The sequence below is a fragment of the Pseudopodoces humilis genome, chromosome 22 (assembly GCF_049639895.1).
Source record: "Pseudopodoces humilis isolate 2021_Gansu_Grassland_sample_001 chromosome 22, ASM4963989v1, whole genome shotgun sequence".
NCBI classification, from domain to species: domain Eukaryota; kingdom Metazoa; phylum Chordata; class Aves; order Passeriformes; family Paridae; genus Pseudopodoces; species Pseudopodoces humilis.
In genome coordinates this window covers 5618204-5637982 of record NC_142221.1, presented here as the reverse complement: position 1 = coordinate 5637982, position 19779 = coordinate 5618204, and the positions used below count along the sequence as shown (strand labels likewise).

The 19779-nt window shown below is 43.0% G+C and overlaps 1 protein-coding gene across 3 annotated transcripts; it reads left to right on the top strand.

Annotated features, from left to right (window-relative positions):
- The first annotated feature begins 663 nt into the window (after nt 1–663).
- On the top strand, nt 664–18876 carry PKN3 (protein kinase N3). Of its 3 annotated transcripts, none has more exons than XM_014256232.2 (22): nt 664–969; nt 4318–4600; nt 5141–5289; nt 6083–6212; nt 6326–6477; nt 6842–7037; nt 7335–7523; nt 7762–7871; nt 8509–8652; nt 9589–9664; nt 10586–10766; nt 11481–11592; nt 12413–12516; nt 13759–13825; nt 14392–14483; nt 14841–15017; nt 15105–15167; nt 15711–15787; nt 16090–16232; nt 16467–16574; nt 17139–17219; nt 18025–18876. In XM_014256232.2, exons 1-22 carry the CDS (start codon nt 664–666, stop codon nt 18235–18237), a joined length of 3153 nt encoding a protein of 1050 aa, XP_014111707.2. In that variant the 3' UTR covers nt 18238–18876. The 3 variants fall into 3 exon arrangements, 2 of the variants coding, with proteins under 2 accessions (XP_014111707.2, XP_087922004.1); XM_088065878.1 differs by lacking the exon at nt 664–969 and adding an exon at nt 2028–2226; XR_015774382.1 differs by lacking the exons at nt 16467–16574; nt 17139–17219; nt 18025–18876 and adding an exon at nt 15299–15360 and having other exon boundaries at nt 16090–16119.
- The last annotated feature ends 903 nt before the right edge of the window (nt 18877–19779 follow it).

Below are 19779 nucleotides of genomic sequence, written 5' to 3'. Positions count from 1 at the left end.
TGTGGGAATACTATCACCTCCAAATGCCTTCTAATTCACAGTTGTGCACTTCTCCATGATTGAAATGCATATTAGTAGGGTAGTAACATTATGTAATACTGCTGAGGAGCGTCTTTAAACACCTGAAAACAGCAAGTATCTTTTTAATTTGTTTTGAGCACTGAGCCTGTGACACACTGTCGGTTCTGTGCGATGCTGTGGCAGTACTACAGCACGGTGTTTTTTCACTACGATGGCCGGGGGATGCTTGTTCGCTCAAATATTCAGCAGAAACCCCAGATCTTACGTGTGAAGGGGGCAGTTCTGCAGGGGAAAATTTCCCCGGAGCCCAGCACTGTGACAGGCATCACCCCGTTCCAGGGATGGGATCCAGGGATGCCGTCGCAAGGAGAGCTGCACTTCGCTGGTTCCCCTACGAACAAACGCCGGTCACGAGCCCATGTGGAGAGCTGAAACCGGGAACCACCCGCTGGCCCCAACACAAAGGGCCCTGGCTGGGGCAACCCGCGGGGGTTTCTGCTCAGGGATTGCAGAGGGACGGAGCGGGGGATCTGCCACTGTGCCTCCCGTCCCCTCCCTTCGGCACGGGCCCGCAGCCTCTGTGCCACCGCGGGCACTGACCCCCCCCCAGCCTCTCTCCAGCCTCTCCTTCCCCGGCGGGCGATGTCCGGTACCTCCGCGTCCGCGGCGTCCTCGCTCCTTCCCGCGGCCCCACGGGACCTCGGCCGCGCGTTTCCCGTCGGGGCGGGCGGAGGCGGCGGCACCACCTCAGCCGGGGGCTGGAGCGGCGGCTGCCCCGGGGCCGTGAGGGGAAGGGAGGCTCCCGCTCCTTGTCCCGCTCCCGCGGGCCGCCCTCCGGCGGCTCCCCCGGGCCGCCCCCACGAGAGGGCGCTGGCGGCGGCCCCGGGACCGCCGAGTTTGAAAAGTGCCGGTCCGGGCGGAGCAATGGCGGCCATGGCGACCCCGCAGGTGAGCGCTGAGGGCTCGGGGGTGGCAGCGGAGCGAGCAGCGCCTTGGGGGAAGGCGGTGCCCCCGCCTTTTGGGGTTCTCTGTGCCCTTTGGAGCTCCCTCCATCCACACCCCGCCAGGAAAGCACCGTACCCCGCTCTGCCCTTTGGGTCCTTCACGGGGAAAGCACCGCTCCGCCTTTCGGAGGTCCCTCCATCAATGGCCCCGCCGGGAAAGCACTGCGGCCCTGCTCCCTCTGGGAGTCCCTGTGCCCTTTGGGGTTCCCTCCATCCATCCCCCGCCGGGAAAATCCTGTGTCCCGCCCCGCCGGGAGCCCCCGCAGAGGCGGCTGTGGTGAGCCGCTCCCCCTCCGCTCGCATGGCCGCGCCCCAAGGCGGTGGGAGAGGGTGTGGGAATCTGGTGGGATCCCCAAAAAATGTCCCTCTTCGCCTCAGGGAAATGGGGTTCGGGTTGGTGCCTGCTGAGGAAATCTCTCGGCGTCGAGGAGGTGTGGGAGGCGAGGCGGCTGCTGGGGTTGGCGCGGGGCCGGGAGGGCAGCCAGGCTCCGTGCTGGGAAAACACTGGTGTCTGGAACAAGCTCCCCGGAGAGGGGGAGATGTCCTGCCCCATTCCCTTGAGACGAAAGTTTCAAGCCTAATCTGGGAAAGAAGGGACAGAGAGACAGACGCAAAGACCGCTAGCTGTCACCCGGGTTGGTTCTTCCCATCCCGGTGCTTCCTGGGCTCGCTGCTTCCCACCCTCAACCTTGGAGTTAAGGCTCCAGGCAGGCCACAGTGCCTTTTCCTAAGTTAGCCGTGACTTTTTCTTGTAAGACATAAATGTGGCTGGCATGAGACTCCCCGATGTGGGTCTCATCCCTACGGCACAAAATTGCTGTGAAAGATGGGATTTATGATGTCCTGGGAATGTTTGGGCTGCAGAGAGGATGGCAGCCTCACCACTGGCATACTAAATCAAATTGTAAGTCAATTTCTGTGTTAGTGTTGAAAGTGTAAAGGCCAGGTCTGCTCTGGGCTTTGTGCAGGTGAACTCATTTCCAAGCTGAGCATAACTGATAGCATGGAATGGGATCTCCCTGGCTGCAATCCAAAGGATTAGGTGTAACTCATACTGCTGAAATTTTTGCAAGTTAGAAAGCAGCGTGGACACTTGGGTATGACACGAGCCTGGCAGAAGCCCTGGGTGAGCTCCAGCATCACCACTACAAGTGCCAAAAGCAAACCAGTTTCAGCTACTCTGGGTATATCTCTGCAAACTGTAAGTGCATTTCAGGATTGTGTTGGAGACTGACCTTTCCAGGGAACCCAAGAACAGCTGCAGCACAGGCTGTGTCAGTGTCCTGACACCCCACCAAAATTCCTGAGCCAGAAGGCAAAATGGCTCAACCCAAATGAAAATTTGCCTTTCCTGTGCTTCTCAAAAATGGAGTATTTTATCTTCCTGGTGCAAACAGTGTTGATGTTATAGCACTCTTTGACCCTTCCCCTCCTTTGAAAGGGGAAGATGGGGAAGTGAAACATGTTCTATTCTAAATATATTTAGAAATTTAGCCTGGTGCATTAACTGATATTCAGATTAGGTTTTGGCAGAGACTGATGCGGAGGAAAATTGACCTGAGAACTGCCAAGACTGAATCAATACCCAGAGCTTCATATTCAATACCTTTTAGTGGTGTTACTGTTGTACCACTGCTCATTCCTTTGCTCTGAGTGGATCCAGGGGGGAAATTCTTACACCCATTTGTATAGTTTGGATAGAAGATGAATATATGTGCTTTTATTAGTTATTTAAATGAGAATTGTAACCATCAAACTCCTTTTAGTAACTTGCTACAGTCTGGATAAAGAGCTTTTTGATTTTCCAACTTAGGGCTGGTAAAGGTTGCCTGTGACTCAGGAGCTCCATGATTCAAGTTCTTCCTCACAAAACTTTGGATGTCTTTCAAAGCTCTGGCTTAGTTCCTGGCTTTACTAATTGGGCGAGAACTTCCTGGAATCAGGATGTTAGTCTGAACCTTTTTGTTTTTGTTACCAATCTGAACAACTCCTATTTTGGCTATTTAGGCCAAAGCTTGGATTTAGGCCAACTTTTAAAATGGATTTTTTTCTCTTTTTCTTTGTGCTATTGGACTGAAATTTTATCAAAAACTAATCAAGGATGTTTGGTTGAGTCTTTGATTAAGTAATTGTTTCTGGAGGAGGCTTTGGATGCACAGCACACTCTGGAAGTGTATTAATGTACATGAGTAACACGAAGCCAGTGTGGTTTGTTGTTGGAAATGTGGTCAACCAGTGACAGAGTGTGAAAACAAGTTGGGATTCCTGAGCCCTGTCTTTAGGCACTGATAAGCTCTGTGATGTTAAGCCAGTTACTGTAGCAGTGCTTGACCATTTCTTTTGTATTTAAGCCACATTAATGTGAGGTTATGAACGCATTCATTGCTTTGGATGCCTTAAAGCTGCTCTCCTGTTGAAGAGGGAAGCACAAGCTCTTGTTTGTATGTGTTCTGGTGTTGGGTAGCACCCTTAGGGATGTTTTGCATCTCTTGTTTGAATCCAGTGTTTATTTGGGCAGTGAGATAAACCTGTGCTCTGCCCAAACTGGGTATGTCCCCAGTCTGTGATGCAGCAGCTCAGTGCTGTTGCTGAGCCATATATCAATAAAACAAGTGGTATTGGAAATTATGTAAAACAAAGCTCGGGACAAGCGTAAATGCCACTAATGCTACTCAAAATAATCAGTATTTAATGTGGCTTTCAGAGAGCAGAGATTGAGACACCAGTCTGCTCATCTTTTCAGACACAGTACATGGTCAAACTTATTCTTTTGCTTGTTCATTTGTAGAAACAGCTGTAGGGCTTGCGTTTTTCTTCTTCAGGGACAACAACTGAGAGTTAACACATGCTGGTGGCATTCCTAAAAGCTCTAACAGATTAGCTGAGATGTGTCTTTGAGCAGTCAGCATCAAGATATAATCAGATAAAAATCTGTATCTAAAACATCATACTGCTAAAAGTTAATGTTGATCAGAACAAGAGCAAATATTGGCTGAGATTTGATTCTTGAAGAACAAAGATGTGTGTAGACATTAAATAACGAGGGGACAAGTAAGATGAAGGTTTCTCCCCATTATGGTTTAAAATCAAATTAAGGCATGTTGAGATCAAAGTTGTGTTCTGTCCTTTGCAATTGAAATGTAGCTTTGTCTTCTTGAAAAATTGATGAAAAGATTGACTTCAGAATTTCTGAATGAAATGAAGGAGTGGAATCTTATGAGAGTATTGATGCAGTGTCATAAAAATGGTTGGACAGTGTGAAATCCTCTTGCTCAATGCTCTTGGGCTGCAGGGCAGCTCTCTCTTGCAGCTGGGCAATGGTATGAACTTAATGGATCCAAGCTTCCAGCAGAAACTGGAGGGTGAGAAGGAACTGCTTCGCCGGGCTATACAGAAAGAACTGAAGATTAAAGAGGGAGCAGAAAATCTGCGCAAAGCGACAACAGACAGAAAGAATCTTGTTCACATTGAGCATGTGCTGAAATCTTCCAACCGAAAACTGGAGCAGCTGCATTGGGAACTTCAGGAGCTCAATGCAAGGATTGTGATAACAGACAAAGAGGAGAGTGCAACAGGTAGGTCTTGGGTCATGATTGCCTGGAACATTCTGTTAGACCGCTTCAATCTCTAGAGATCTTGGATTGATATAGTCTTCTGTTGAGGGCTCATGAGTAGTGAGGACTTCTTGGTATTTAGCTGATGAAATTATCTGTGGCATGAGAAGCTCAGGATGGTGCTATAAAGGTGAAAGGAGGTGTAGGGAGAAAACCAGCTGAGAGTGGTGGGCATGGGCAATATTCAGGAATAACTTGTAGGTGGAATTGAAGAGATTTGAATAGGGTTTCTGGGCAGTTGAACATCTAAGTATTTTATATGATGAATGAGTGTAAAATTGGAAGAGTGATTGTTAGAATGGGTTCATTGATAAATTAAGAAATATTTACAGATATGAGCTTGAGCTTCATTTGAAAGTGTTTCCCAGTCAGTTTTGTAGACATGACCTTTTTGTACCTTATTTTATAGCCTAACTTTCCTTTGCAGAGTCACTCATCTATAACCCAGTGAAATGAAACGAGACAAGATGACTAATGGTATTGGTTGTATTGTTTGTGCAGATGGATCTGTATCTCCAGATCCCTGTCTCTGGGAAAGAAACCCGGATCCCATGGCAAGGAAGGTTGAAGCTTTGAAAAAGCAGCTGCATGTTGAAATGAAAGTGAAACAAGGGGCTGAAAACATGATCCAAATGTATTCAACATCCAAAGTAAGCAGGAATGAAGAGGCATTTGGAAGCATGGATTACTGGATCAAAATTTGTATTTTAAGTCTATACACAAATCTTTCTCTGATCATTGATGTGGGAGAGAAATTAATTTGCAAAGTTTGCTTGCCTGAATCCTAGCTCTATACTTTGAGTCTCAGCATAATGACAGCACATAAGGGCAGTATAAGAGGTACATTAAGTCACTAATGAGGAAAGAAAGCTAAGAAAACATTGGTGTTGTGTCTGAGTTATTTGGTGTGATGTTTTGATATCACTGAGTTGTTTAGGATAAAGCACAGCATGTGGTATCTCTTTATGTGAGAAAAATTTTCAGAGGTTTACTGGATTCATATTCATCTCATTTTTTGAGTTTGGCATAATCATATTTAAAAGTCAAAAGATAATTTAAAGCATTTAAAATCCAAGCTTATTATGAATCGTAATTCAATAAGACCAGCAGTAGAAGAGGGCTGTGATATTTTTATCTATTCAAAACCTCTGCTTACAGAACACAGTAAGCACAGTTAACCAGGGAACAAGTCTCAGTGGCTGCAGGATTTGGTATTAACTGGGCACGTCCTTGACCTGTCCTTTCCCTCTGCAAATGGAGATCGTGATCTCTGAGTCCTTGATCCTCACTGGTGCCTCCCTTACATAACCACTTGTGTATTCCATTTCAGAGTCAGTTATGACCCTTCGTGCAGGTACCACTTCACCCTCATATGTGAGGCCATCATCATCACCCATTTTTAGTGATCATGGTTCTCTATCTGCATCTGATTCCTTTTGGCAGGAGAGGAAACTGTTGGCTACAGCTCAGCAGATGCTTCAGGACAGCAAGACAAAGATTGAAATAATCCGCATGCACATTGTGAAAGTATCTCAGTCAGCAGGAGGGATGGAAGACACAGTGGATCCAGCAGGTAACATGCTTTAAGTAACTGATACAGCCCACAGCAGATGCACACAGAGCCCTAAAATCCACAGTACTTGGTTGATTTTCATCTTTGCCATGTTTTACCTCCCAAATGGCCAGTGAGGATGGGGACCACCATCAGTGCTTTGGAGCTGCGGATTGAGGAGCTGAGGCATCACCTGCGCATTGAAGCTGCTGTAGCGGAGGGGGCAAAAAATGTGCTGAAGATCCTGGGGGGAAGTCGGGTGCAGGATCGCAAGTTTTTGGCTGAGGTAAGCAGACATTTCTCAGGCCTTCTTGAGAGGGTGGTTTCATACCCCCACATTAGTGATTTAGGATGAATGAGCAGGGTTAACCAAGTTACTAATTTAGGAATTTCCTGTCTCTCTGTCGAGACAGACTGGGATCACTTTCCCTACTAGGGATAGTGTTCCTTTGCTTTGGTGAAATTTCTCAGGAACATCAGAGGTGACACTTGTGGGGGTTCAAGCTCTATGGGAAGATATTTTGTCTCTGTCCTGTATTAGCAAGATGTTGTCTTGTTGGATTTTTTCTAAGCTTACTCTAGTTCATAATACCTGATCTGAGGCTCTACGTGGAAAATTTCTGCCTGCTTTCTGTTCTTCACACTGGTAGGCTCAGGGTCGTTTGCAAGAGTCCTCTCAGAAGATTGATCTGCTGCGTTTCTCCCTGGAACGTCAGCTCAGTGAGCTTGCTCCAGATCACCCAAAAAGAGCGCTCATCAAACAGGAACTAGTAAACACTTCCTCCCTGGGAGCCCGGCATGGCAGCATCCAGCCCACTTCAGTCATCAAACCTACAGCCCTTACAGGTAAAGGAATCCTGCATGACATGTTGTTGTGAGGAGGACAGAGAGAAAAATTAATTATTTTTCTTCTCATTGTTGTTATATGGACATTGGATGTTCTAGGAGCTGGACTTCTGTCTTCTAGGTTGGGCAGAGCTTTCTGAGGATACAGATTTGCAGTCTATTAATCTGGAGTCAGTTTAAACTGCTAACCAAGAAATCATGAATCTGAGAAATTCTGGGATCTCTTTGAGATCTGGCTAACTGGAATCACTTTATCTTTTACATAATAATATTCCTTATTCTCCTAAAATTCCTCAGGAACACTAGAAGTGAGACTGATGGGGTGTCAGGATCTATTGGAAAATGTTCCAGGATGCTCCCGGATGACAAGTTCTTCTCCCATCTGTGGCAGCCCAAGTGACTTAAGATCCCTTTCCCGGACACGAGTTGGCCTGGGCATCCATGGCCGTGGTGTTGCAGGAAAATACCGGAATGAAGAGCCATGTAGTGAGTACAGGGCTTCCTGTTGACCTGCCTGTGGCATATCAAAGCAAGAGGGCTTCTCACTGGGTCAGCCTGGTATGAGTGTTGTTACAAAAAACCTGATTTCTGCAAAACTAAGAGAGAGAATGAATTGCATTATGTCTGGTCCTCCTAGGACTCTCCTGGAAATTGCTTGGGATCTCTCAGCATGAGAGATTTGCTTTGGTAAAACTTTATAATCCATATTTCCTCCTTTGTCCAGATGAGGTCCTTGCTGTACTCAAAGTGGACAATAAAGTGGTTGGCCAAACAAACTGGGGACCAGTTAATAACCAGGCATGGGACCAGAGCTTTACCATTGAGCTGGACCGGGTAAGCTTGCCTCAGATTCAGGTGGTGTTTGTTTTTCCATTTAACCTTACCTGATTTGCTTGTTTAGCTGCCATTCCACTTAGCCCCATTTTGCTGCTGTCTCCATGTCCTTGATTTGCCAGTTAGCCCGGCCTTCCCCTGAAGGCAGAGCATCTTTGCCAGAGATTCACCTTGAGCAACATCTGCTGTCCTCTCCTTATCTGAGGTTTTATTTCATATTATCAGCAAAGTGGCTCTTAGGGATTTCTAAATGGAGAGCCAAGACAGCAACCTCCAAGAGGGTCTGTAGCTAAAAAGATCTAAAACCATCAGAAGCAGGGAACAGAAGCACTAAAGAAGTTTTTTATGCATACTCTTTAGTTTACTTATTTTATTTTATTTTATTTTATTTTATTTTATTTTATTTTATTTTATTTTATTTTATTTTATTTTATTTTATTTTATTTTATTTTATTTTATTTTATTTTATTTTATTTTATTTTATTTTATTTTATTTTATTTTATTTTATTTTATTTTATTTTATTTTATTTTATTTTATTTTATTTTTTACAAATATGTGTGCCATTTCCAGAGCATGGAGCAGTATGTAATTATTCTGCCTTTGTTTTCTCCTCCACCATTCACCCATCCCACCAGTCTCGTGAGCTAGAAATTGCAATTTATTGGAGAGATTGGAGAGAACTTTGTGCAGTGAAGTTTTTACGTTTGGATGATTTCCTTGATAATGAACGTCATGGGATGTGCCTCTTGCTGGAGCCCCAAGGAATGCTTTTTGCAGAGGTATAAATGTAAGCTTTGTTTCTTTTTCAGAGAATTCTGCCCTGAAAGCAGTTGTTCAACCCAGAATACAAAGAATGGAAGGAGCAATAATCTAGAGGGGTAGAGTGATTCCTGAAACCCTCTTGCATCAATAGCCCATATAAGAATAAGGAGCAACACAATATAATAGATGTGCACATGCCATAGCCTGGAGTGACTCTTCAGCTGCTCCACTGTAATTATGTGTGTGTGCGCTGTGAAATCTGTTCATTTTTATTTGCTTTCATTATGAGTCATTGGTGGCACTTTAATTAAACATATGGCTTAATGGTCAGGATTGAATCATAGAGACTGTAGAATCAGACATCCAAACTCCCTCTGGCTATGCTTATTTTATCATCTTTCTGAGGCTAATAATAGTTTGAAGTACCATCAATGTAGAGATCATCTTGATAATCCCTTAAAAGCCACAGTATTTTCTCCTTTGTGTTGTGATGAAAGTTCCTGTGGTTATCATTCCAAAGAAGGATCTGGACTTCATGTACAAAAATTGGCCTCCTCTCCCTGCATTCTTGTTTTTTGTGGTTAGTTTGTGGCATTTGGTTTTGGGGTTTTTGTTTTTACTTCTGTGCCATGAACTACTGTGTCTATTATCCTACAAATGGGTGTGTTCTTTATGCATGGTTTCAAATTAGATAAAGTTTTTGGGAGATTCAAATTTGTCTTAATTCTGGGAGTTTTCTGGATTTCAGGTAGCAGATAATTCCAATCTCTAAACCTACAACTAAAGTAGGAACTGATTAGAGGGTGAATCTGGAATAACCAAGTCTGGGAGTGACTTGAAACTTACCAAACACATGGGAATGGAGATTTTAATGAGAAAACAGACATGTGTGAAAATTTGGGTTTACAATTTAAATGGAGAATTCTGAGAAATCCCTTTTGCTTCTCTGACAGGTGATGTTCTGTAATCCTGTCATTGAGAGGAAGCCAAAACTGCAGCGACAGAAGCGCATTTTCCCCAAACAGAAAGGTGAGGAGCTGGAGAAGTGACTGTCCAGGGTGAGAGCAGAGGTTTGCACAAGCAGGTTCTGCTGTCCTACTCAATCTGAGAGATGTTAAAACTCTTGCTAATTGCTGTGTTTGTGAAAGTTTGTTCAGTCACATTAAGTGCATGCAGTCTGGCTGCAGCACCATCTGTAATGTAGTGTTGTCATCATGCTGTTACTCAGAATTAACATTGCTAGGAGGATTTAATTGCTAGTTATTTAACAGACTACCTAGCTCTGGGGCCTCCAGCGTAAGAAGGACATGGACCTCATGGAGCAGGGGGGACCACCAAGATGCTTCAGAGGGCTAGAGCTCCTCTGCTCTGAACACAGGCTGAGAGAATTTGGGCTGTTTAGCTCAGAGAAGGCTCTCCCAGTGCCTTAAAGAGGCTCCAAGGAAGCTGGAGAGGGACTCTGGACAAGGGTCTGGAGTGATAGGATTAAAGGGAGAATGGCTTCCCACTGACAGGGCAGGATTAGATGAGATTGGGAAGAAATTGTTCCCTGTGAGGGTGGTGAGGCCCAGGTTGCCCAGAGAAGCTGTGGCTGCACCATCCCTGGAAGTGCCCAAGGCCAGGTTAGATGGGGCTTGGAGCAACCTGGGATAGTGGAAGGTGTCCCTGCCCATGGCAGGGGGTTTGAATTAGATGGTCATTAAGGTTCTTTCCAACCCAAACCATTCCATGATTCTGTAAGAAGATCCAGAACTCAAACTGTACTAATTTAACCAGCCATGCTGCTCCTGATGAGTGGAGAATTCTCTGAAGAAAAGCCATTCTCCCAAGGGTGAGCTACCCTTTTGCGGCAACCCACAGGTGTTTGGTTGAAAACTAGAGTTTAACACTATGTGAGACTGTAATCTGTGTGTTGTTATCTTACTGGTGGTTTAACTCTGACTCTTCCAGGGAAGGAATTTCTCCGAGCTCCTCAAATGAACATGAATGTTGCAGCTTGGGGTCGCCTGATGATGAGTTTCCTCCCTCCCTGTAGTTCCATCAGCACTCTGAGTCCCCCACTTCATGATCCCAATCACACAGACTTTCCTTCAGTTTCTCCACAAAGTGATTCAGTGTCCAAACTGAGTAGGTAAGTGATGTCCTGAGTGTTGTGTAACACTCTGGAATGGGTGTAGGGTGTATCTTAAAATTCTGTTGCACTTTACTGAGGTGGAGGAAGACATAAATGAGAAAAACTTATCTGTCTAAAAAAAAAAATGCACCATTTCTGTGCTCTGAAGGAAAGAAAATTTCATTCATTAAAATGTCTTCACCAGTACAGTAACTGATCTGTGCAAGGTCACCATGCTGTTGTTGTGATAAAAATGCACTCTGCTTTCATGAGTAATGTAGCACTTAGGGACTCAGGGATGTAGCTGAGATTTTGAATGTGCTATAGAAGAAAATTTTCCCCCAAACATTTTTTTTTAATTGAGTCAGTTATTCTCTAAAGAGATTATTCCCACTGAGGCACAAGATCTAGTAAAGAAAAAAAATGGACTCAGTTATTGTGTTGCTATTAAAATCAAGAGTTATTTAAATTCTTGACTTATTTCTACATACCTGTGTTTCATTAATATTATAGCATCAGAGAGCCAGTGTTAGAATGTGAGTCTAACCAACTTTTAATTAATTTAGAAAAGAATATTCTTGTTGGTACTTCACAGACTTATGGTGTGAGTCAGGGAGTCCTGTTGTCCAGTGATTTGGACTGAACTAGCACATCAGAGGTGATGCAAAGGTGTCTGTGTACAATGCTCTGCCCTAAGGCAAAATCTGCTTCAATTCTGTCTTACAAATGCAGTGACTTCCCTGTGGCTAAGCTTACATTTGCTGATGAAGCACCACCCAAGCCTCCACGCCTTTTCCTGATGGCCAACTCCAAGGAATCATCGCCATCTCCTGCAGATTCTCCGGTAACCATCTGGGCTAATTTGGAACGTTTTCTTTGCTGGTTGGTGTTCTTTCAAGGTCCTGTTCTAATTTGTTTATTACTGAAGAAATTTGCTATACTTTAGGCAGGTCCCTCATTAGCTGGCTGATCTCCAGAAATTTAGAATCCAGTGAACCATTTTGGCATGGAGTCTTCAAAAAGAGTTGGACTTTTTTTTTTTTTTTTTTTTTTTTTCCCTTTTCCCCCTCTTTTTTAAAAATTACAACTTGCTTTTCTTGGAGAAGCAAAGGTAGGTAGGTCAGCATTGGGAGTTCAGGGCAAGAGTATAGAACAGACTGCATAGAGAAAGCAGGGAAGGAGGGTCAGCAGGCTTTCAGGAGCAAATGAGGTTCTTTGTTGTTAAAGAAACTGGGCAAAAGCTCTACTTTTTTTTGATAGGAAGGAGCAGGAAAATGGTTTTGAGCAGTAAAATGACCTGTTCTACCACATTTTACTCTTTCTTATTTGGCTTTTGTGATAGAGGAAATTGCGTTCTTTGATCATTGTGACTCTTGATATGAGATGCCATTTTCTAGGAAGTAAATGTTCTATCCTAGACTTTTAAAAGTGTTTCTTTTAAAAGATTTGACCCTATAAAAATTATTTTACATGGGAATATTTTTGTGTGCTCATACATAATCTGTTTTTATGCTACTTGCCTCCAAGCAGAGGCAATGACCATCTGCAAGAACATGTCTGTGGTCATGCTGGATCCTGACAGAGGAGAAAAGTTGGATGTAGGTGTTAGGTTAGATTTGGTGATCTCAGAGAATGGCCCACTGTATTTTTCTTTCTCCTCCTAGTGCCTGAAGAGGCTACATGTTGAGGAGAAGTCTTGCAGCTCTCCTGTAACAAGATTTCCAATCCCAGCGTCTCCAAGGCAACTGGATAGCATGGGCTGTCTCAGGTAACAGATTAAAGAGTCACTGGGCTCAAATTTTTAAGCATGAAGTCTAAAATTTGGCTCAAGGTGTGCTTTGGTTTCTCAGCAGCGAATTCTTAATGCTGACTGCAGACAATACGAAGAAAAATACTCTCTGAACTTTACTTTTCTAAATGTCTGCTGTGTCTTATCTGTTCATTAACCCAAATAGTGAGCCTATTGAGATTGTGGTGATTTAGTAGAAGGTAAAAGTAATTTAGCTGTCTTCAAGGGTTTCCTTGTGTTTGATGTGCTGTGGTGTAGTATATTTAGATGTGTCTGTGTGCTAAGTAATACATTTCTCAACTACTTTTGGCATCCCTCACACTCTTCTATTTCTATTGATTTTCAGTACATTGTCTTTTATTATGATGGAAGGCATAAAAGAGGAAGTCGATTATAATCTGTGCCACTTATACAGACACATTTTGTATGTAACAAGGATACACAGCAGTAAATATACTCAAGACAAGCAAAAAACCAGTTTACTAATTTTGAACAAGACTGACTTAAAAAGCAAAAATAGCAAAATCTTCATGGACAGATACTCAGCTCTTCATTTCACTTTACTGGAGGAGTATGGAGTGTCTGTTGCCTTTTAAAAATGATCCTGGACTAAAGCATTTAGGGTGTAGATTGTTTTGGTTTTTTAATTATTTTCTAGCAATTTTGTAGCCTGAGTTTCCTTGATAACACCTTGTGGCTAACATTACATTTTGTGGCATCTCTTTATTCAGCTGTTTTCTTTCAACAACATGTTGTCTGTTGTCCCAGTGTGTTTTATTTCCAGTTCCTGCTTGAGAACTTCTTTTTACACCCTTCTCCTCCTAGCATTGTATACATGTTCCTGTCTGATTACAATTGCTGCTGAGCCTGCTCAAAGGAGCATAGGTGAAATTGCATCTTACTACCCCAACGATGGGAGTGGAGAGGAACTAATCCTGTTATTGAAAGCAACTGAGAGAATGTGCCTAGAAGAGTCAGAATTGTTGCTCCTGTTGTCAGTATAGGTGGAAGTCAGACTCTGCTGCTAATTTCCTTACAACAGGGTTAGCTTCCTCTTTCTTAAGTGGCACAAGCTTTAGTTGTCAGAATTAGGTGAGGGGTGGTTGGCGCAGCTGTTTGCTTTCATTTTTGGTTTACAGAGCTTCTTCCCTTGACACAAACACACAATCCTTTGTTATCTGTTCATCTCTTGAGTCCTGTCTCTTCTCTGTTTTTCTGCAGGAAAAGGACAGTTCAGCTCGAGGATTTTCACTGCATTGCTATGTTGGGTCGTGGCCACTTTGGGAAGGTAGTAGAGAAGTACTCTGTGGAGGAGGGCAGTGGTTGTAACAGTGGGGCTCTGCCTGGGGGTCTGAATAGAAACATTGCAGTACAGGAGAGATCTGTTGCAGTGCAGATATGGAGCAACAAACCTAGGCCAGCCACACAGGCAGCTGGTAACTTGTTAACAGTCAAAATTCCTGAGGATTTGTGACTTCAAAGCCTGGAGAAAGCTGTCTTGAGAGTGCTAGATCAAAGCACACCATTACCATTCCTTTCATGATCGCTAGTGGAAGAGCGCCATTCCCAAAATTGTGCATAGCTCTCTCTGTGAGAACTCTGAGATGCTCCTAAAGCACTGAGCCAGCTGTGATAGCACTGTCTGGGAGAAGGACATAACTTTCACTCACATCCTTCTGGACTGCTGCAGCACAAGGAGCAATACAGAAGTGCTCTGTTTTTTGAGTTCCTTGAGTTTGTTTTTGAGGATGACTGTCTGGAGTGGATGGAAATAGTTGGCGTCAATTTGAGTTAAAGTAATCTGATAAGGAAATATGAGATTGTTTGAAGTACAGCTTTTCTGTTGTCTTTCAGGTACTGCTGGCCCAATACAAGGCAACTGGGAAGCTGTATGCCATCAAAGCCTTGAAGAAAAAAGACATTATTAGGAGAGATGAAATTGATAGGTAAGCTTTGTTTAGAGATGGTACTATTGGCAGATGGTACATCATCACAACTGTTAGTAGGTATGGTGTATACTGGCTGTGGTACTCTTAAGGTTAAATGTGACCTTAAGACTTTGATAATTAAAATCAGAAATAAGGAAACTTAGAATGATGTCTAACTTTTGTAAGAGTGACACCTGAAGAACACTCTAAAACTCAAGGTCTGGAAGTATATAAGATAAATGTTATATTAGCCCTCATTTTTTATTTCTCTAACTTAAGATGTAAAGATTTTCTTCTTCATCCTCTCTTTCTCAAAACAGGCTTTTCTTCTGAGTCTGTTTAACACTGACATTTTGATTCTTTGAATCCTGGCAGCTTGAACTGTGAGAAGCGAATATTTGAGGTGGTCAATTCTTCTGATCATCCATTCCTTGTGAACATGTTTGCATGTTTCCAGACCCCTCATCATGCCTGTTTTGTGATGGAATACACTCCAGGTGGGGATCTGATGATGCGCATACATGAAGATGTCTTTCCGGAGCATGTGGCACAGTGAGTTGGAATCAGTCTTGTCTCCAGGAACTATAAATTTTTAACTTGAATCTCATATATTGCCTGGTAACTATTTTTGTCTTTTAGGTTTTATACAGCCTGTGTAGTCTTGGGGCTCCAGTTCTTGCATGAGAAGAAAATTGTTTATAGGTAATACAGCAGAGACTCAAGACAGTTCAGCAACTCGAAGGTTGTTTTTTCCTGTAGCTGTGTCTGGAGCTCAATCTCTTGCTGGGGTTTCTAATCTTTCTGCCCATCTTTCTTTTCCCTGTCACTATCAGCATGTTCATCGTGCTCACAGTAGAGAAAGTCACCTAGAAGCTATTCATCTGGCATGTTGCAGGTGATTAATCCTCTGTGACATGTCAATACATTCTGGGGGGCACCTGTAAGTCACTGCTTTCTTTTTCACTGGGATAGTAAGGTAATTTGTCATGCTCTTGTGGGAGCTCTTTTCCAGATTAATAAGCCCCACCCAGCTCCAAGCTGCTTTGTGAGCATTTCATTTAGGGGAAAATATCAGTTAAGGGGAATCTTCCACATAATGCATGATTAAACCGAATGTAGACTTTACTCCATCTAGATTTTATTCTCTTTATTAACATCTACCTTCTGCCTCTCACAAAAAAAACCCTATTGGGTGGCAATTCTCAGTCCTCATCCATTGTTTTCTTTCATCTCCTTTGCATGCAGGGACCTGAAACTGGATAACCTCCTTTTAGATGCTGAAGGATTTGTGAAGATCGCAGATTTTGGATTGTGTAAGGAAGGTGAGTAGCTGGAGAAGCTGAAATTGAGCCATCAGGTTCAGTTTAGGATCTTGGCTTTAGCAGGTGTTTGTGTGTAATTTGTATTAATCCCCATTAAAAAAAATAAAATAAAAAATCCAAGCAACAAAAAATCCATCACTTATCTGGACATGATGAATTTGGGAAGAATACCTTGTTGTGTAATCTTCAAGAGACTTATGAAAGCATTTAAAATGTGCTTGTTTGCACCAGGAGGAGCCAGATTACATCAGATTCATTCAGTAACTTGTGTTGGATTTTACCAAAGTGTCCTTTTCCTACAGGAATAGGTTTTGGAGACCGGACAAACACCTTCTGTGGCACTCCTGAATTTCTGGCCCCAGAAGTGCTGACGGATATCTCGTACACACGGGCAGTGGACTGGTGGGGCCTGGGTGTGCTCATTTATGAGATGCTCGTTGGTGAGGTAAGGCCAGCTTCCCTCAGGGGATCTCACTAACCAGGCTTGGGGACCTGACCACTCAAGGTAAAATTTTGCTAAATGTAGCCAACTATTTATTAGTACTTCAGTTGCATTTTTCTCATTCATAGTGCTTGCCAAACACTAATTAATCCATACAACTCCCTGCTATTTTCATGCTTATTTAATAGTGAGAAATGGGTGCTATGTGGATTGAATAATAGAATGTCCCAATTGCAGTCACCATTCCCTGGAGATGATGAGGAGGAAGTCTTTGACAGCATTGTCAATGATGAAGTCCGGTATCCACGATTCCTTTCAACTGAAGCACTTTCCATAATCCGTAAGGTAAAGGGTTCATGGGTCTCTGGGAGCCGAGGAATTTGCATTTACTGTGTAAATGGATCCAGAGGGACTTGATTAGGATAGTTTAGCATTTGTGAGTGTAATCTGGAGCTGCCTTCATAGGCTAAGGAAATATTTAAAATTTGCACATATTTTCCCTTCCTTCTCTTTACATAAACGCAGTTCCTCTGTGTAAGGATGACTAAGCAGGCTGCTTACTGTTCCTGCTAAGTCTGGCACAGAGAAGTGTTGATTGAAGGGCGGGAATGTCAGAGCCGTTCAGTGGAGATGGCTGGATTCACTTTTTGAATGTGCCCCCATAATCACAGGTACACAATTAAGCTGAGTGCTCCATGCAGTTTATGGCAGGTATCTTATTGCTGTTGGCGAATTGTTTACAAGGAACTAGGTCTGAGTTATTCCTGGCAGATGATGACCTTGGTGCAAAGTGAGAATGAGGAAGCACTGAGGGATCAGTCCACCTCCTTTCTTTTGTTTTTCTCTCTGGAACATTATTTCTGTTCATCCTTGTTCCCATTGTTTAATTTTGAACTGATATTTCTGCAGCTGCTTCGGAAATGTCCAGAGCGTAGACTGGGAGCAGGGGAAAAAGATGCAGAAGAGATTAAAATTCAGCCCTTTTTTAAGGTAGGAACTTGGTTTATACCTCTCCCTTATTTCTTGTGTCTGTTGATGTTGAGGCTTATTTCCCTTTGTTATGAGGGAGATCTTAGTGATAGCTTCTGTTGCACCTCATTGCTCCATTCAGGAATATGTGTTTCAAGTCTTGCTTGAAATGACATCCCCCAAGTCTGTTTTCTGGGATCTTCATGCTTCCAGAGCCAGTTTATTTCTGATTGTGCTGCTTCTATGTACAAATATACTTAACTTTAGGTACATGAACAGATATTCCTTTTAAAATCTGCAGCATCAAAGATGTTGTCTAGTATGACAGTGATTGTCAGTCAGTCTATTTGATCACCTGCATTTGCAGGATACACGACTCTTAAGAGAAATGTAAGTTAAATTGCTTTGTGTCAGGGGTATGTTTCTGTTCCAGGCAAAGGTGTTGCCATCCCTCCTCATTATTACTCATCTACCCAAAAGCTTTTAGCCTTGTAACCCTTGTCTGGCTTTGCACTAGAGCAAGAAAAGAACTTGGATGTCAGCAAAAATTGCTGTGATCCACAGATCCACCTGGCTACGGCTGAGCTGTTGTTTTGTCTCTCCTAAGTACAGTTGTAGCTGTAAAATACACTGCATGGAATCTCTTCTGCACTCTACCTCCTGTGCTGTTTGTTTTGGGCCTTTTTTCAGTTCTCTCTTTTTTTTTTAATTAGTAGAAATAAGACATGTTGCAAATGATCCATAAGGGAGGCTGCATTCTCCCTCCAACTTTCACATTTTATAAATAATTGTGTCAATCTGGCCTGTTGCCTTCCTTTTCTTACAGGGAATTGACTGGGATGCCTTGTTTGCCAGGAGGCTGAAGCCCCCCTTTGTGCCCACATTAAGAGATCCAACTGACATCAGCAACTTTGATGAAGAGTTCACTTCCCAAAAGCCAATCCTTACTCCTCCTGAGGAGGTTTCTCTCCTAACCCGTAAGGAGCAGACTGTCTTCAAGGACTTTGACTTTGTTTCCAGACACCTTTTAGATGTGTGATTCCTGGGCTATAAAAACATGAAGTGATTGTTACCACCTTGGGGGAGCATAGAGAAGACTTTGTAGGGCCAGTGGTGGAAAAGCCAACAGGATTTGTAGTACAGGTAGTGCTCCAAGATGAAGTGCCCTGAAAGCTGAATTAACCTGCTGTGGGTTTTCCAGCCTCATTTGTTGGAAGAATCCTGGATGTCAATTATCTTTAAGGAATAATTAACGTTTGATTTGGTATATCTTCTTCTATCATTGAATGTAGATGAAATTTGGAATTTAAGCTGGACTTGATGAAATGAAATCATCTCTGCAGCCCAGGTTACTCTTTGCAAAAAGCCTAACTAAGTAGTGTGACTTTTAAAAGTTGTAGCATAGCAGGGGAATGGCCACTTCTCATTGATTTTCTGGAGATGCAGCATTCCCTCCTGGTAATGATTTTATGCCATTTCCCACTCATAAAAATGTGTATGCCAGACAAGGAATGGATTTAACACTACCAAGTGATGATCTTTGATAATGATCCAAGTGATTTATCAGAAGGAAGATGAATCTTTCTACTTAAGGATGCCAACTCTTAGCTATTGTTTTTAATTATATCAAACTCCACAGCTTTGCACATGTTTTTTCTTTTTTGAAAATAAAATACCTTTCCATATAATAAATGTTCAGCTTTTTATCTCCTTTGTGTCAGCTAAATGTTTCAGGTCAGGGCCAACCAAAATGCTCAACAGACAGGACTTCAGTTTTCTCCATAAATGCCAGTAGTAATATTTTCTTTCTTTCTTCCTTCTCACTTAGGTTGTCTGTGTACATATTGCACGATGTCATCAGCTGTCAGATACCAATGACTGCAGTCAGGTTATCTCTCCACACATCTTATCAGTGTGTACATCCTGTACCATTTTTGGGGGCAGCTAAGTAATGACAGTCAGTGCTGGAAAATCAGTGAGTTAAAGGTGATTTAATTGCCTTGTAATCTATCTTGTAATTGTACTTGATAAGATACATTTTCATGTCTTAAATTCATAATGTTAGCTCATTGGGCGAAAAGGGAAGGGTTTTTAGAGATAAGGCATCTGATGCAAGCAAGGACACAATCATTGCTCTTTCAGTTTGTCTTCACCAGACAAAGACAGGAGTGGGACTAGGGCAGCTGTCCTGTAGCTGGAGACAAGGATCTAGGGAATTGTTAAGCCAAGACAGGTCCCAGTGCTTCAGGATTCAGTAAGGTAAGAGCTCTGTTTATGTAAACCAGGGATATTTCACACTGAGCCTAGATTTTCTATTTTCAGAGCCAAGTATAGCTGCTTCTGAAAATTCCCATGTACAAAGATCCTTTCAACCTTCTGCTCGCCCTGGCAGTGCACTGGCCTGTTTAGAGCAGGATACCCATTTTCCTCACTCTTGTTTGAGTGGCAGCTGCTGTTGGCCCCTGTGGTATGTTTTGTGGCTTTAGTTCAACACCACTGTGCAGTGGGAGGTAGCACAGTGGATTGTCAGCACAGGTGAAACCTAGAACTTGGGTTCAAAGAGTCATAGAGAATTTAAAAA

Coding starts and splice junctions, on each gene's coding strand:
- PKN3 (XM_014256232.2), top strand. CDS start 664: ATGTCCGGTACCTCCGCGTCCGCGGCGTCCTCGCTCCTTCCCGCGGCC. Junction 12,517..13,758: donor GATAGCATGGGCTGTCTCAG/GTAACAGATTAA, acceptor GTTTTTCTGCAG/GAAAAGGACAGTTCAGCTCG. Junction 15,168..15,710: donor GAGAAGAAAATTGTTTATAG/GTAATACAGCAG, acceptor CTTTGCATGCAG/GGACCTGAAACTGGATAACC.